The 17,543-nt window shown below is 28.7% G+C and overlaps 1 protein-coding gene across 1 annotated transcript; it reads left to right on the forward strand.

Annotated features, from left to right (window-relative positions):
* Positions 1-10,076: 10,076 nt before the first annotated feature.
* On the forward strand, positions 10,077-16,991 carry GAD (glutamate decarboxylase). The gene is made up of 7 exons (XM_022285804.2): positions 10,077-10,237; positions 10,397-10,601; positions 15,071-15,271; positions 15,508-15,722; positions 15,808-16,061; positions 16,142-16,194; positions 16,275-16,991. The coding sequence occupies exons 1-7, from the start codon at positions 10,152-10,154 to the stop codon at positions 16,758-16,760; spliced, it is 1,500 nt and encodes a 499-aa protein (XP_022141496.1). The 5' UTR covers positions 10,077-10,151; the 3' UTR covers positions 16,761-16,991.
* The last annotated feature ends 552 nt before the right edge of the window (positions 16,992-17,543 follow it).

Consider the following 17,543-nt stretch of genomic DNA (forward strand, 5'->3'; position numbering starts at 1 on the left):
AAAAAAGCAGCCTACAAATGATTAAAATGATGAATCTTCTTAATAAATTTTATAGAACATAATTGAAATAATCAATCAAAAATACAAACACAATAAAAGAAAATTCAAAAGGAAAACCACATCCAACACTCAACAGCTACACTCAAAATTGACATTTTATTTCAACATGAAATTGGCCCAAACCCATAAATAAATATCTCATGGTATTGTAATTATTTTCGGATTGTTTTAGTTGGTAGAGCTCATGAAAATATGAAAGTTACATATTTAGGACTCATTCATAGAAAGTTTGAAAACACGCAATAATTAATGCTTATGAAGATTTTTAAAGTTGAGTGAATCAATCATATCTTAATCCTAAACTTTTCATTTACGGGTACAACCTTAAATTAAATTTGAATAAACGGTGAAATTAATAATTCTTCAAAATTAAATTAGAAAATTAAATTAGAAAATTGCTCGTGAACTAATCATTTAACACTTTTTTTTAATTGACATAAAAAAAGTTCCAGAAATGATTTCAAATCAGAATCCAAAAAAATTGTTTCAAATGAATATAATTAAATTTATATATTTTGTATTTGTTTGAAAAGAAAATACAATAAAAAGTTTATCGATTTTAACCACAATTTATTAATTAAAAATTAAAATATAACAAGGTTAACAAAATAAGTATACTTTAAAATTCCATGAAATCGTACAAAATTTTTTATTAACAAAATATTTTAGGTAAAAAGACGATTTGAAATCGCATATATTACCTCTATGTGATAACAAACAACTCACATCAAACTATTAAGCAACGAAATGCATTTGAAATCACTCAATTTTTATTTTTTAAAATAAAATATAAATATCATTTAGTTGCTTATCTATCTTATTTACACCACCATTAAAAAACTCAAAGATACTTATTTCTTTAATATATATATAACTTTCTATTTTCTAATGGTAGTAAGCGGAGATATTGGTCCTAATTCCTAATAAAACACCTAAATATTATTCATAAAATATCAAAAGAGACAATTTTGACAAAATTTTGGAAAAAAAAGTTGAAACGTATTCAATCTCAAACATGAAGTTTAATTTGATAAAATTGAAAGTTTTTTAAGTTTCTTTTTTCCGTTAATGTACTCGAGAAGGAGAAGGAAATTGTCACTAAAACAAGTTTTTTTTTTTTTTTATCACTAAAACAAATTGAACGTTTGAAAAGTAAATTATGTGAAAAACAATAAAAATTAGTTAACGAAAAATTGATTTAAATTCAACAATAAAGTTTTCCAAAAAAAAAAAAAGACAAAATGCATTTTTAGTATCTAAATCTAGAGCAGTGTCTATTTTGTCAAATTTCTAAATGGACATTTTGGACTTTGAAATTTTTTGAAAAAGATTATAAATGACGCATGAACTATTGTTTAGTTGACTAACGTTAGATATGTGATAATTACGGATCAATTTGATAATGTTCTCGTATTCTATTTTTCGTTTTTTGTTTTATGTTCGTTGTTCTAGTTCTTTTTAGGAATAAGTTTGGTAACCATTTATATTTCCTATTTTTTGCAAATAATAAATAAAAACAAAAATATATTTGATAACCAGTTATTGTTTCTTATTTTTGTTTTACAACAATTTGTAAAGACGGTGATTTGAATCCAGGCCTCTTGATCAAGGATATATAACTTTAACTAACTTATTTTTATTTTTAATTAGATTAAAATTGAGTAGATATGATATAAGTTTGAATAATATAATTCATCAAAGAAATTATAATTTATAAACTTATTTGTTTTTAAAATATAAATTATTAATTTTAAATAAAAATAAATTTCCAAAATATTTTTAATTTTAAAAGCAGAAACTATATTTTTGGTTTAGGAAAATATAATACCTTAAATATAGAATAAATTTTTAATTTAATAAATAGCAAATATATTTTTTGTTTAAAATTATAATGGCTTAAATAAAGAATAAAATTTCAAAATATTTTGAAGTTATAAAATAGAAAATATATTTGTTCTTTAAAAAGATATAATAGCTTAAATATAAAGAACAAAATTAATGCATGTGAATCGTGGATTTCTTTACAAAATATTTTTAATTCTAAAACTAGAAAATATTTTTTTTTTTGTTTAAGATAGTATAATAGCTTAAATCAGAATAAACTTTTAAAATACTTTTAAGTTATTAAATAGCAAATATATTTTTTGTTTAAAATATATAATGACCAAAATATTTTTAAGTTATAAAATAGAAAATATATTTGTTCTTTAAAAAAACATAATAGTTTAAATATAAAAAAAATAAAATTAATGCATGTGAAGCGATCCAAAAAGTGGTTTAATTTACAGGTGGATGCCTACCTAACAAACCCAATACCCATTTTGTTTTGTAAAGTACAATATATCTTATATAGTGATACGTTGGAACACGCAAAAAAACGAAACTACTTTCCATAGTTTCTAATCTCTTAGAAATTTTCTCAAATTTTATACATTTTAAAAAGGTTGGGTTATCAAACAAGTTGATTTATCAAAAAAACTAGAAATATAAACATTATCAAAGGGACCCTAAGTTGTTAACTGTATTTAGTTTATTTTTATTTGACAAAATATATTAATCTAATAATATTTTTGGGATTAATTATTGGATTTTTACCTTTCCCTATTTTTCTCTTCCTCAATTAAGTGGACACCTACTCTAAGTTTGAGGGACAAAAATGTATTTTGATATAAAAAAAGAAAGAAATAGTAAAGCATTGCATTTTTATATACAGTTATAATTAAGTGAAAGAAATCCTCATGTTGAATTTAAATATAATTATAAAGTTGGTAATTCAACGAAAATCCATAAAATGTTTTTACAACAACTCTATTGATTAAAAAAGGGGCAGATGATCTGAAGAAATTAAACCAAATATTTAAATTGTATTATTTAAAAATTAGAAAATCATTTCTAAAATTTAAAATTTTTGGATAGGGTAGCCTCCAAAAAAGAAAGGAATCTCATATTTTTAAAATAGTACTGTCTACTTTAATGTTGGACAAGCAAATATCCAACCCATACACAATAATTAAAACTTATTTTCTATTATTGTTCTTTTCCTTTTCATTTAATATTATTACTTTTATCTACGCAAAGAACATGATCAAATGTAGTGCTTATAATATATTTTCCCCCCTGTATCTTAGATTTTTTAAATGTATAAGTTAATTATTTAAAGTTCAAACGTATTTAATATTATTAATGTTTTGATTAAATAAATGGCATTTCCTCAAACATAAGTATGGTTGGGGGAAGTGGGGGTTGAAAAAAAAAATTAGGGAAGCATTCACTTTTTTTACTAGGGATGGATTAAATATTGGGTGGATAAAAAATTTCGATAAACTGATCCAATCGAGCAAATCGATATCGGTCAGTTTAGAGATCGATCTGTGTTATATAAAAATTGATTGGTTGATGTCACTAAAATTGGTCCAACCTAACTGACTTAATGTAATTTAAATAAGAAAAAAAAAATTATACGTATTAACATATATAAAACAACATCAATCATTATGAGTTGGCCTAATGATTTGGTAAATTCTAAAAGATTTAGAGAGAGATGAGTTTATATAATTTAAAGATCGACCCAAACTGATCCAAATAGAAGATACTCACCAATAAAAGGAAGAAAAAAAAAGAGAAAAAAATATATATACACACTTAAAAAAATTACATTTAAAAAAAGTTATAAAAACTTAGCTTGGAAAACCCAACCCTTCACTAAGATTAAAAAAGTAACTAAATTGTCACCTCTTTTATATGGTTAAGCTGCAGATTATTAAATTTATTGGTTTATACTTCTAATGTTTTTGTCTCTTCGAAGTAATAATTTTATTTTATTAATCATATAAAGAATTAATATAATAAAATTATTTGATTCTAACGGTTACATTCTAATAAAATATTAAATATGTATTTGTAATTATAGTGAAATATAAATGTCGTAGGGTAAAACAATTGTGCATGAGATTAGTGAAGGTGTGCGTGTAAACTAATCCAGACATATTCACGAATATTAAAAAGAAAAAATTATAGTAAAATAGCTGCGTCCGAACCTATAACTTATAGGAATGATTTATAATTTGATTTTTTTTAAAAAAATGCTTACTTTAGAAATCATTTTTAATTTAAAATCTTTTAGAATCGCTAGGGTTCATACTCATGAACATCTATTCTACCATTAAAATCTTATTCCTATAAATTAATGATAATGTGACATGATTAAGAATGATACGTATTTGCATAACTTAATTAACTTTATTTCAGTAACCTTATCTTTTTCCTACCTCGATATTGATGCCTAATTTTCAATTATCAATGTATGATTTAACAATTTCTTTATATATAAAAATTAGTAATGAATTATTTAAAATTTACAAATAACAAATCATTTTCTTCCTCTTTTAGCTCAAACATGCATTTTTGACCCATTTAATTTTAATAGATGATAATTAACATTGTGTTAGAAAATATAGTAACAGAATTGTGATTTTAGAAATATGATTTTAGAAAGATTTTTTATATGTTTATTTAGATATTTTTACTTCTGATAGACATATCAAGGCTATTTAATCTTTTACTTGAGTGAATTTGAGCTAGATCTTTCTTTTGTTGTTGTTATATTTCCAATATTTGAATTTTGTTGCTTATATATTAATTAGACTTGTTTGCTTCTAAAAAATAATTAATTATATTTATTTTGTGATTACAAACAAACTCTTTTAAGATTTCTTTTATAAATAATGTTATTTTAAAAACTAATAACATAAATAATGTATATTAGAAACTGTTTCTCGAATACGTTAGAAAGGATTTCTACCCGAAGTTGCAGCCATAGATCGTGCTTTTGATTTGACGTGGCTTCCAACTCAGCCAATGCAAGCAATTTTCATTTGATATATATTTTCGTTACAATCAATTTCAAAAAGTTGCTTGTGCAAAAAATTTTAAGTTTTTTATTTTATTTTAATTGGACATATTTTGTAAAATAAATTTAATTATATATAAAAGTTAAAATTATTTATTTTATACGGAAAAATACATTTTTCTAAAAAACCAATATTTGAAAACCAAATATATTAAAAAAGGAAAATAAGAAATATATTTTAAAAAGAAAAATAAAAAGAAATGGAGAAAGTGAGATTAAATGGTACATGGAAGATGATAAGATGAAAGAGAAACCAATGACCAAATTACTATTATTAACTAAATAATTTGCTATGTTTCAACTTTATGTACAATCTAAGCAACCACTTCTGAAAATAGAAATCGCGTACAATGTACGTGACTTTCCTAAATGGAAATCGCGTACCGTGTAGGCAATTTTACGTACTGACTCATCTAAAAAATTCCAACTCGATCATACATGATGTGTTGGTACCAAAATCATATCTATTGTATATTATTTTTTACTTCGACCAACATCTAACCTATTTTTGTCTATAGTTTGGATGCCTAATTTAATTTTGTAATTTTTTAAATTAAATTTATTTTTTTATTACTTTTAAATCTACATTATTTTTGTAATTTGTTTTTAAAACTACATTATTCTCGTAATGGACCAACAAGCTATTGGTTACTATTTAACTTTTTTAATCTTTTTTATTAATTTTAGTTCAATCATTGTTAATTATTCCTTGGACCCGTCATAGTTCTAGAAAAGTAAATTAGAGAGAATATGGGACAGGGAAGGAGATTATAACTTCCTGCATGGTTGAAAAATGGAAATTAAGAGATTATTCCCAACCTAACTTGTTACCGTTACTACATCTCTCTTCTTATTTATCAAAAATTTAATGGTAGTAAACAAGCGATCATAAGTATGGATGGAAAAATTTCCTATACTAGGTACGTAATATAATCTATCATTTATTGTGTGTCACGTCGCTATCGTTTGAAAATGATGTGAGGTCTACTAATATTAAAGAATTATTTATTAATAAAATATTATGGTGTGGATGGAGAGAGTACTAGAGAATAGATAACATTTTCGGATGTTGATGGATAAACACTTAATTATTATTGTAAACATAATTACAAATATAATTATTCATATTAGAGCATGTTCCTTAGCTTCGAAGCCTTACCCATAGGTACTTGGCCGAGCATGCAAATAGATCCAATGAAATATATTCAAAGGTGTGTGACAAATGCCAACATTTTTTCGTGGCTTTTAGGACACATTTCATAATGTTTTCGTTTCTTCCTTCTTGTTTTTCATTTCCAAATTTTGAAAAACATAAATGTTTGGTACTTGTTACTAGTTCAACGTTTCTAAAATTGTATAGAAATTCTAGAGACAACAAAATCAAGTGTTTGTTTATTATTTCTATTTTCATTTTTTTTCCAAAACATAAATAAAAAAATCATTTTATCCTTGAATAATAAAATGTAAAATAAATCTTTAAAATATATATATAATAGGAAAGTTTTGAATATTTAATTTAAAAAATTAAATTTTATATAAAAGTATTTACTTTTTCATTTAAAATTTTAGAGAGCAAGAAACCACCCAACAGAATTTTGTTTTTTTCCTATAAAAAAGAAAACAAGAAACAAAAAATAATTACAAAACACAGTTCTATTACAAAGAAACTAAAACGCTACTAGATGACTCCTTATATTTCTAACAAATAACTAACAAAAATTATCAAACTAGCCTTTAAATATACCCAAATACCCTTCACTTGAAATGGTATGAAAAACCCAACCCGACCAACTAACGTCGAGACCTACATTTTTGTGAGTTGTCTTAACATTGGAGATTACAAGATTTAGAACCCACGTCTTTACATTGGGAATATATACTTTAATCAATTTGAATTATATTTATGCATCTAGTCCCAACATTAAATATATATATATTTTTTAGAAATCATTAAATATACAATTAAATAATAATAGATAGGCTTGACACACTAATAGAGTGTAACACGTTACATATGTCATGGTTGAATATTTACAGATAGGATTAAAGTAACACCAAGATCAGCTTCAAAGTTAGGCATTCTCTCAATTGGACAATTAAAACATGAAACTGACTAATAATGTTTACACAAAGTAGAGAGAATATTAAGACAAAGTAAATTGCAAGTTTTTTTAATCACATATATACACTGTTCCAAAGAGACGTGATTGATAGTTAATTGCAAATATAACCACTACTTTTCTGATTTGCAAAAATAGCAAAAAACGGAGGTCCAACCCGAACGAAAAGAATGGAATTATCGGTTGTACCTTAGCTTAAGATGGGCTGTTTACGAAAAATTAGAAAAATTCGCAGGGTGATATGCTTGATATCAAGTATATCAATAATATATTTCGTATGGACATGTTAATCATATTATTGATATATCATTGTATACTTAGATATATCAATAAGAAAACAATATCAACTTGAACTAGAGTCTTCCATTCTGAAGAAGATTTATCGGTAATTTACCTGAAATATATCTTTCATATATTTAATGTGACTAGTATACTTCATATAAGTATATATGGACTACATTAGTATGATATAGTTAATAAAATTTAAATAACAAAAAACTAATTGTTAAAAATTTGTTGCCATTGTATTTACAAATATGACAAATGTTTTTCCTCCCCATTAAAAATGATCTAATTAACATGAAAAGATATTTGTAATTGTATTATATAATTAAAGGTAAAATACATGTGTGGTCTCTTATTAGTTCTATTTGATCTTAAAGTTTCTAAAACTAACAATTTAATCGGAAAGGAATCAGAAGAGAATGTTGTTCCTTTTATCTTTCTAGTTAATTAAAAATACATGCTAATCTTTTTTAATAAAAAAGAAAGTAAATTTTAATTTATTTTATTACTAATTATTATTGATAGTAAATATTTTTTTTATTATAATAATTTATTTAATATTAATAAAATAAAATTACTATGGACTGTTTTATTAAAACAATTATCATTTAATTTAAAATATTATTAATTTATAATTCCAATATTTAATAATAATGAAATATATTTTAGAAAATTTATTGATATTAATTAATAATAATAACGTAAAATTAAAAAATTAAATATAAATTTATAATATTTTATAATAAAATAATATCAACTAAATTTCTAATCCACTAAATTACTACGAATACTAATGCCTGATTTTATTTATAGAAATAACAAGTTTTAAAATCAAATGCAAGCAATAAAAGCTAAGGATAAGTCTAGATAAAAGAGCTTTAGGGAATTGACTTCACTAATTAAATTTACGAGTAGATAAATTAAACATGTTAAGATTGACAAAAAAAATTAATCTATAAGTCAAAGAAACAATGTATCATAGCCGCCTTTTCGGAGTACAATTAATTTTCTTGCTTATTAATATCCCTATCCAATTTTGTTAGCAAGCAAAGGCCTTTTAAGTTCATTTCTTTTACAACTTTTAGAGCACTCCTAAATCTCCCAAAATCTTATAAATCTTATAACTACCTCAATCATGCATTCAAGCTTCAATCTAACTCACATCTTCATTCAGATTTAGAAACAATTAATTTGTGATCGAGAGATTTAAAATATTAAACAAATAGATTAAGAACAAACAAATCAAGTAAAATTAATTCATCCAACTCAATAAATTCAGTGGTTACATTAATTCCTAAGACAATTAGTTTAGCTATTCATGTTCATAAGAGTGTAGGAAAATCCTAACGAAAATTTCATATTAAAACTAGAAAAAGTTGGGAAATGAGAGAAACTAAATCTGTTGTGTCGATTGATCGTCCCTAAGTCAATCTCCACAAGTACGAGCCTTGAAATTCCTTTCATCGGCTTCTTTATAGTCTCCTTGCCCTCCAAAATCGAATTCCAATAACCTTAAGACGCTAGGGGACAACGTTGAAACGTTGTACCCTAATAGGTGGAGAGTATACTTTATAGTATTGAGAAGCTACAAAAATATTCGTGCATTGATCTTGGGTACTGTTCGTAGTGTTAAGACACTCAAGGGCAGTAATGAGACGCTACCAATCAGATGATATAACTTGATTGATTACTGATGGTGTGGAGATGCCAATAACAGCGTCTCAACGTTGTTCCCTCGGGTTTTAGTCTCTAATTTCTTCTACTTCTCTACTTCTTCGTGGGTGTGATGGTTCAAAATATCTATATTCCTCGATGCAATTCATTAACTCCTCAATTTCTAAAAAATATATAATTATGTGAGTAAGATTAATTGGAATTCTACTAAATTATGCAAGAAGGAAGTATGCTCAATGAATATTCACAAATTTAACTACATGATGGATGCATAAAATAGACATTATTTGCATGACTAACTCTCAAATTAACATGAATTAAACTTCATTTTATCCTTGAAATCAAAGGTTATCCGTTGGTGCCTTCCACTTATCAAACAGAAAAACGAAGATATATTTAGAAAGCCATTCGAAAGTTGATGCTTAGAGAATTCAAACTTCTCTAGCCGAAGAACAAAGCTTGCTTCAAATAAGCCGCTATGGAATTTGGGTTCCATCATGACATCGGCCTCACTGTGCCTTGTGATGGAGACTTCTTTCAGTCCCTAACCTCCGCGCCCTCAGATGAACTACTCTATGGATGAAAAGAACAATATTTAGGTATCTTAATCTATCGGTGAACATTCATCTTCTGCTTACCACCATAATATTTGACAAAGTAAACGAGAGACACGTAGAAAAAATATATATTTTTCTATTTCTCAAAAAAAAAAAAATAAAGAGCAGGTAAATTTTTCGCTGGCTGGTCTTTTAGTAGCTCGAAGGACTTTTTAAAACTCTCTTATTTATCATCATTAAAAAAGTTAACCGTGGTTTAAGATTAAGGTAAACATTTAAAATTATTATTTCTAATTAAACTCCATCCCGTTTCACGTCCAACATATATATTTATTAATAAAAAAACAAGAAGGAAAGGAAGAAGGGACCACAGAGAACGCCACTGGGGTCGGAAGCACCCTTCGCATTTTCCATTGTGAGGTCCAGGCGCCATAGTTTGACCAAAACTCACTCTATATTAAGCCCCCTTCTTCTTCTCCCTCTTCCTCATCCCATCCTCCATTCATAACTTCTCATTTCTCTCTGCAATCTCCCGCTTCATCAACTATGGTTCTCTCCAAGACTGCCTCTCAGACCGACGTCTCCGTCCACTCCACCTTCGCTTCTCGCTATGTCCGCACCTCTCTCCCGAGGTAATCATCCATTAATCACTGATCTGATCCATTCAATCTGTCCTTCGTTTTGTTTTTTCCGTTCGATTAGATCTCGAAATCGAAATCACTGGTTGTGTGCGATTTGATTTGTGCTTCATGATCCGGATCGGATTAATTTGATTGTCCTGTTTTCCGCAGATTCAAAATGCCGGAAAATTCGATTCCGAAGGAGGCCGCGTACCAGATCATCAACGACGAACTCATGCTCGATGGAAACCCTAGGCTCAACTTGGCCTCCTTTGTCACCACTTGGATGGAGCCTGAGTGCGATAAACTCATCATGGCCGCCATTAACAAGAATTACGTCGATATGGATGAGTATCCTGTCACTACAGAACTCCAGGCACGTTCCTCTCTCTCTCTCTCTCTCTCTCTACTACTCTTAATCGAAAAGCTTAGATCGATTCGTTGTTGTTCTATCGTTTCCCTCAATGACCATTATCCTCTGGAAATTCTGCAAATTGCAGCGTCGGTCATGGCGGAGTTCTGTTATTTAAAAAGGAGTTTAATTAGATATTGACAAAAAAAATTAAAGTTGCTTTAAACAAAGTATTACAATAATACCTTTTTTTAGTTTAGAGATCCAACTTTTTAACTAAAAAAAAAGATTTTAAAATAATTTGACTTGTGAGATTTGTACTTAGAAAATCATATATTCTTTTTTTATCAGATTATTTAAAAGAAAAACCTAAGGCAAGATTAATTTTAGAAGAAAATTTAAAAATAAATATTAATGTTTAGAATTGACAATGACTTGACAATCACATATAAGATTTATTTAATTTAAAAAAATTGTCGTTTTAGTCCCTATTTATATAATTTTACCATAAAATCTAAATCTAAGGAACCTCTTTAATACATCATTATGATTAGATTTCAAGAAATTAATTTATTGAATGGAGTGTTATATTGAAATTTTTATTATAAGAAATAAAAGAATCAAAATTGTCGCTTTTTTCGAGTATAGAGACCGAATTGATAAATACTAAAATTATATTTTAAAACAACGATAGTAGTTAAATCGATAAATACTAAAATAGTATTTAAATTTTTAATTTAAAAAGAGTCAAAGTTGGGCTTTTATTGGCTGAGCTGAGGGGTTAATTAAAATAAAGGCAGAAAATTAACAGCAACTTGTATTTTTGAAAAAAAAAAAAAACTGAGAATCTCCGCGACTCAAAGTCTATTTCATTAAAATTATAAATAAACCATAAAGTAACGACAAATAGTTTATCTAATTAAATGCACAAATAATATATATATATATATATATTTTATATTAAACTCTATATTGCTCCTCCCATAACTTTTAATAATATAAATTTGGGGGAGGTACCCATTTTGAACGTTCCTTAGAATTATTCTGCTGTTGTTGCGATGCAATGAATCCGTTGCTTTCCTGTTATTATTTTTTGTGATGAATTTTATGGCCTGCCCAAATAAAATTTAATGAATTAGGCTTTTCTCCTCTAAACACCGACATTGTTTCTAAGATTCCAAATCACCCACACTTTTAGCTCTTTAATACCATATGTGTCCGTCTCTCCGTTCAATATTTTAGTACAACACGTTGTAGAGGGGATTTGAACTCACAACCTCTCGATTGGATGTATATGCCAATTATCGTTGAACTATGTTCGTTTTGGCCTCCCTTCAATATTAAAAAGGCAAACATTAGGATTTAGTGGTAGGCTCCAAAACCGTTTTGTTACCTTATACTCTCACAAAATGCGGGTCGTTAATTCTTCGTGTCCCCTACAAAACTCACCACACAAATCAGTCAAAATTCCTTTGAAGGTTAGATTTGATGGGATTATAAACTAAATTCTTAAAATTATAAAAAAAAAAGTATAATTAGCATCAAATTTTTTTATACCTTCCCCTCTTCATATCACCATGCTTACTAATTTGATAACCATTTTATTCTTTATTTTTATTTTCAAAAATTAGTTTATAAACACAAGTTCTATTTCTATTTCTGTTTTTTTTTAATCAACACTAGTTCTATTTCTATTTCTGTTTTTTTTATCTTCTTTCTAAAATAAATTTTAAAATTTAAGTCATCTTTTAAAAATTTAAAAAACAAAAGAAGTAATTTTGAAAACGTGTATGTCTTTAAAAATTTGATTGAATTTCAAATGTATTATAAAGTTGGTGAAGATGCACTAAATAAAAACCTTCAAAAATATATATATATATATATAAAAAAAATTGTTATCCAACCGGACTTTATTATATCCTAGAATGCAGGTTGGCATTTAAGAACAATTATGTTAGGGTAACGATAATGGAAATATTAGCATTATCATTATTATTATTGTGTGGGAAAGGGCAATATGGGGCAGTTTTCATCTATTTGTGTTTCAATATAATTGGTTATGGTGGGTCCCAGCATAGGAAGAGCGTGCTCGTGCTGCGTGTAGTGTTATTGCACGTCACGGTTGCTTGGTCTTGGTCCTGCGTTTTTTCGTGATTATTTGTAAGAAGAGATTAAAAGAAAAATTAGAATTTTCGAATTAAAAAATATAAAATTGTTTTGAACCTTTTCTTTTCATTTTATTATAAAATTTGCGTTACACATGTTCCAGAGTTTTTCTTCCTTTTTAAAAATTGTTTTGTTACTTTGTTAGTTTAGTTTGTTTTCATTTCTTATTTTTTTAAAAAATGGTGGATAGTTATTTAATATATATATAATGAACATCTTTCAATGATGTTTCTAGAAGTAGAAGTTAAGTCAAAAGGTCATTTTCAAAATAAGTTTGCAAGCAACTCATTGCTTTCCCACGGGAGGTTCAACTTGACGAGTTGAAATTTATTAAAAAAAAAAAAAAAATTCTAGTCTTTAAATATATAATCTTTCTTTCCTCTTTTTTTTTTTTTTTTGAGTATATGGAATTTTTTTCCATAATTGTTCATTTTTGTTTACATTTATAAAAAAGCAAATTAGGGTAACAACAATAACATCTTTGTTTCGTCGGGGAAAAAATTATCTTCAATAATATTATTGAATTCTTTTTTCTTTTCAAGTCTTCAAAATATTCGACTTGGTCCAGACTTTTAACATAAACCAAGCTTGTCGTGGTAGAAGTGCACAAATAAATATCTCGATTTCATGGCCGTCATTGATTTCAATGAATTTGGCCTCAATAATTGCCGAGATTTAAGGGACTATGGAATGGATCCCATTTGTCAGAACTGAAAGGGGGAAACGATAGTAATAACTTCTTGGCCCACCAAAATGGTCCATTTTCTCACCGGTGTGAGGGAATGTAATATTACCATTTTGTCCGCCCAAACCCTACCGCTAATGTCTCTAGACATCGCCCTCCATAGGAAGAAAGATTATTATTTTTTTTAATTTAAACTTCCAATCTCAAGAAAAGAAGTATATAACTTAAATGTTGAACTAGATTTATTTATTGACAAATAATATAAAGAAATTAAGTTTTTATAAGTATTTTTATATTTTTTTTTTTTTTGAGAATTGAAAGATTGAATTAAAATGTTAAAATTCTGTATTTAAAAAAATGTTTGGCTCTGCCTAACCCTTGACAGTTTGGTTTTACTTTTCCTTCTTTCTAAAAACTTGGATTGATTTCAAATCCTTTCCTCCTTTTTCTTTCCTGATTCACTCTGTTTACTTTTGAAATTTTGAGGTACGAAAAAGCAAGTAATGTTAAATTATTTGTTACATTGGAAATTGACATTTCTCTTTTTCAAGAAAATCGAGAGAAATGACAATTTCCAAATTCCAAATCACGTCAGAATCTAAATTTCGAGATGAGCTAATTAATAGGAGAATAAAAAATAACAAAATAACTTTTAATTATGCATTTAACATGGTAATTTTTTTAGCATAATAAGAGAATTGAACTACTGACCCCAAAGAAATGAGTGAGATGCCTTAACAGTTGAGCTCACCTATGCATTTGAGATGCATGACAGTTAGGGAAGTAGTAATTTGATTTGTTTTTTTCCCTAAAAGTCCACTTCTTTTTTATTTTTAAATGTTATTCCTTTATTTAGTTAACAAAATTACTTTTATAAAACTTGAATTATTAAGTTGAGTACGAATGCTCATTTGAAACTTATGTGGGTTTCAAAATTTTTTTTATTTTGTTATAATTTAACCAATTTATAAACTAACTAAACAATGTTGCTTTTATAAATTTAATTTAAAAAAAAAACAAAATGATTATTAAATAAATTTGTATTTTTTTTGTATTTTTAAAATAACTACTTAAAAAAGAAAAAAATGTCAGATACACTGTCAGAATTTGAAAATTATATATTGTTGTTTTTGCTTTTTTTAAGAATCACATGATTCACATTCCTGACATTCGTTTATCATTTTCTGAAATACACATTCCTGTTTTAAAAACATAGTTCCTTTTTTTTTCCCAAATGATATAAGCTCATGGTTGATTTCAGTCGATATACTAGCAATTAATTTGACTGATTATAGTTGAATTATTGATTAACTAGTATATTAGATGTCTGTCAATTATTAGTTTACTATAATATTTGGTGTCAACCAAATTTGACTATTCCTACAACCAACTTAAACTTATTGGCCGTCCTGTCTCCCAGCAAAAAGGACATGCAACTGTGCTTTTAATACATTCATTTGACTGGTATCAATTTGCATTCTCAAAAACCTTACGAAAAAAGTCATATACATTTATCCAATTAAACATTAGATAAACTTAACAGATAAATTAGACAAGATCTACAGTAAATTGCTGGATATGTTTAGGAATTGGAAGCAATTGATTAAGATTTTAACAATGTTGGAAATGGAATTGAAAGCAGAACCGATGTGTGAACATGATAGCACACTTGTTCAATGCCCCACTGGGAGAGTCAGAGACGGCGGTGGGAGTGGGGACTGTGGGATCGTCGGAGGCCATAATGTTGGCTGGTTTGGCTTTCAAGAGAAAGTGGCAGAACAGAATGAAGGCTGAAGGCAAGCCTTGTGACAAGCCCAACATTGTCACTGGAGCTAATGTCCAGGTATCACTTATTTCTCTATTCTCATTTCTATTTATGCATTACAACATTCATTAAGTAGCTTAATCTTCCACTTGGGTATCATTTTGTTTCTAGTTTTATGCACTCCATGTTCTGAAAATGTCAATCCGACCATAGCTTGAGATTGAGTGGTTTGCTACATATGTACTGTTATGTGCTTTATGAGTAATTTTGAGCAATGGTTTGCTGGCCTTGTCCTAAACATATTACTTGTGAAGGTATGCTGGGAGAAATTTGCAAGGTATTTTGAGGTAGAGCTGAAGGAGGTGAAACTGAGGGAAGGTTACTATGTGATGGACCCAGAGAAAGCTGTGGAGTTGGTCGACGAGAACACCATCTGTGTTGCAGCCATCTTGGGTTCCACCCTCAATGGAGAATTCGAAGACGTTAAGCTCTTAAACGATCTCTTAGTCGAAAAGAACAAGGAAACTGGGTACAATTCTCTCTCTCGTTCTCTCGTTTTTCGACACACGTAATCCATCAACCTAAGCTTTTGAGTCCACTGGAATTTGAAACAGATGGGACACTCCAATCCATGTTGATGCTGCAAGCGGAGGGTTCATTGCCCCATTCATATACCCTGAGCTGGAGTGGGACTTCAGGCTACCATTAGTAAAGAGCATTAACGTGAGTGGGCACAAATATGGGCTCGTTTATGCTGGAATCGGTTGGGTCATCTGGAGGAACAAAGAAGACTTGCCTGAAGAACTCATCTTCCACATCAACTATCTCGGAGCTGACCAGCCCACTTTCACACTCAATTTCTCAAAGGGTACGTACACAGCATTTGATTGCTCTGTTTTCATTTCAAGATTGCTGAATTACTGAGGTCTGATCAAACCATACATACAGGTTCCAGCCAAGTGATTGCCCAGTACTACCAATTGATCCGCTTGGGCTATGAGGTAACTAACTGAGTAACAAACATTGCTACCCAAAATTGTGGGAAACAAAAATGGAGAAATTGAAAGAGGTGTTTGCGCAGGGATACCAAAACGTGATGGAGAACTGCCGGGAGAACATGATAGTGCTGAAGGAGGGGCTGGAGAGCACAGGGCGGTTCAACATAGTGTCAAAGGACGACGGGGTTCCGCTGGTGGCGTTCTCTCTGAAGGACAACTCGCGGCACACGGAATTCGAGGTGTCGGAGATGCTGAGGAGATTCGGGTGGATCGTGCCGGCGTACACGATGCCGCCGGACGCGCAGCACATAACGGTGCTGAGAGTGGTGATAAGAGAGGACTTTTCTCGAACACTTGCTGAGCGTCTGGTGAAGGACGTGGAGAAAGTGCTGCACGAGCTGGACAGCCTGCCGTCGAGGGCGGACTTCAAGACGACGGTCGCCGGAGAAGAGACGCAGAAGAACGACGTCGTTGTGGCCAAGAAGAGCGCTCTCGAGACGCAGAGGGAGATCACCACGGTTTGGAGGAAGTTCGTCATGGAGAAGAAGAAGACCAATGGAGTTTGCTAGAGATTCATAAATTTGAAAGCTAAGGATAATTTTTATTTTTATTTTTATTTTTATTTTATGTAATAATCTTATCAATTTGGAAGAGTGTTTGTGCCTTCTTGTGGGTGTTTTTAGAGTTTATTTTTTCCTTTTTCCAATGGTTCAAGTTGTTGTTTCTCTTCCATTCAACTCTACAAACTTGCTATGTTTATTTACACGAGGTTTATTACAATTTTAGTCCTTTTTTCTTTATTATAATGCTTAATATTTTAATTTATCTTTTTTTTTTTTTAAAGACAACAGTTATCCTTCCTATTTGCTTTTGGTTTTATCCAAAATGTCTCATATCAATAGAGATAATTGTCTCTATCTATATACCAGATCACAACTCGTAAATTTTAGTGAGAGACAAATCTCCATTAAACTAAACTCAGGTTCGCTATTTGAATTTTACTTTTAACATCTATCTAGTGTAGCTTAAACCCTTGTTTCCAATAACTAGAAACTTGAAATCCTCACAATGGATCACTCCAATAAACCTTAGCCACTTTTTCCTGCTTCATTCACCAACCAATGAATAAAAATCAATCTCGTTCTCCTTTCTTTCTACAAATAATAGTTAGAAGAAGAGGAAGAGAAGCTTAAATTATAAGTTATAGGCTTAAACTTTCAATTCTCCGTCCATTTAGCTTTTGTATTTTAAAGTTTTTTTAATATGTCTTTAAACTTTCAGGTTTCTAACCAATCTTTCAACTTTCAATTTTGTTTCTAATAAATCTACATCGTTGATAGTGGAAAATTTCA

Source organism: Momordica charantia (genome assembly GCF_013281855.1).
Source record: "Momordica charantia cultivar OHB3-1 chromosome 4 unlocalized genomic scaffold, Mcharantia_2.0 BLBB01000004.1, whole genome shotgun sequence".
In the NCBI taxonomy this organism is placed as follows: Eukaryota; Viridiplantae; Streptophyta; class Magnoliopsida; order Cucurbitales; family Cucurbitaceae; genus Momordica; species Momordica charantia.

Bases quoted from the DNA above. Each gene is read 5' to 3' on its own strand.
- GAD (XM_022285804.2), top strand. From the start codon at position 10,152: ATGGTTCTCTCCAAGACTGCCTCTCAGACCGACGTCTCCGTCCACTCC. The intron at 10,602-15,070 runs GCACGTTCCTCT...AATTGAAAGCAG, and splicing joins CTGTCACTACAGAACTCCAG to AACCGATGTGTGAACATGAT. The intron at 15,723-15,807 runs GTACAATTCTCT...AATTTGAAACAG, and splicing joins GAAAAGAACAAGGAAACTGG to ATGGGACACTCCAATCCATG.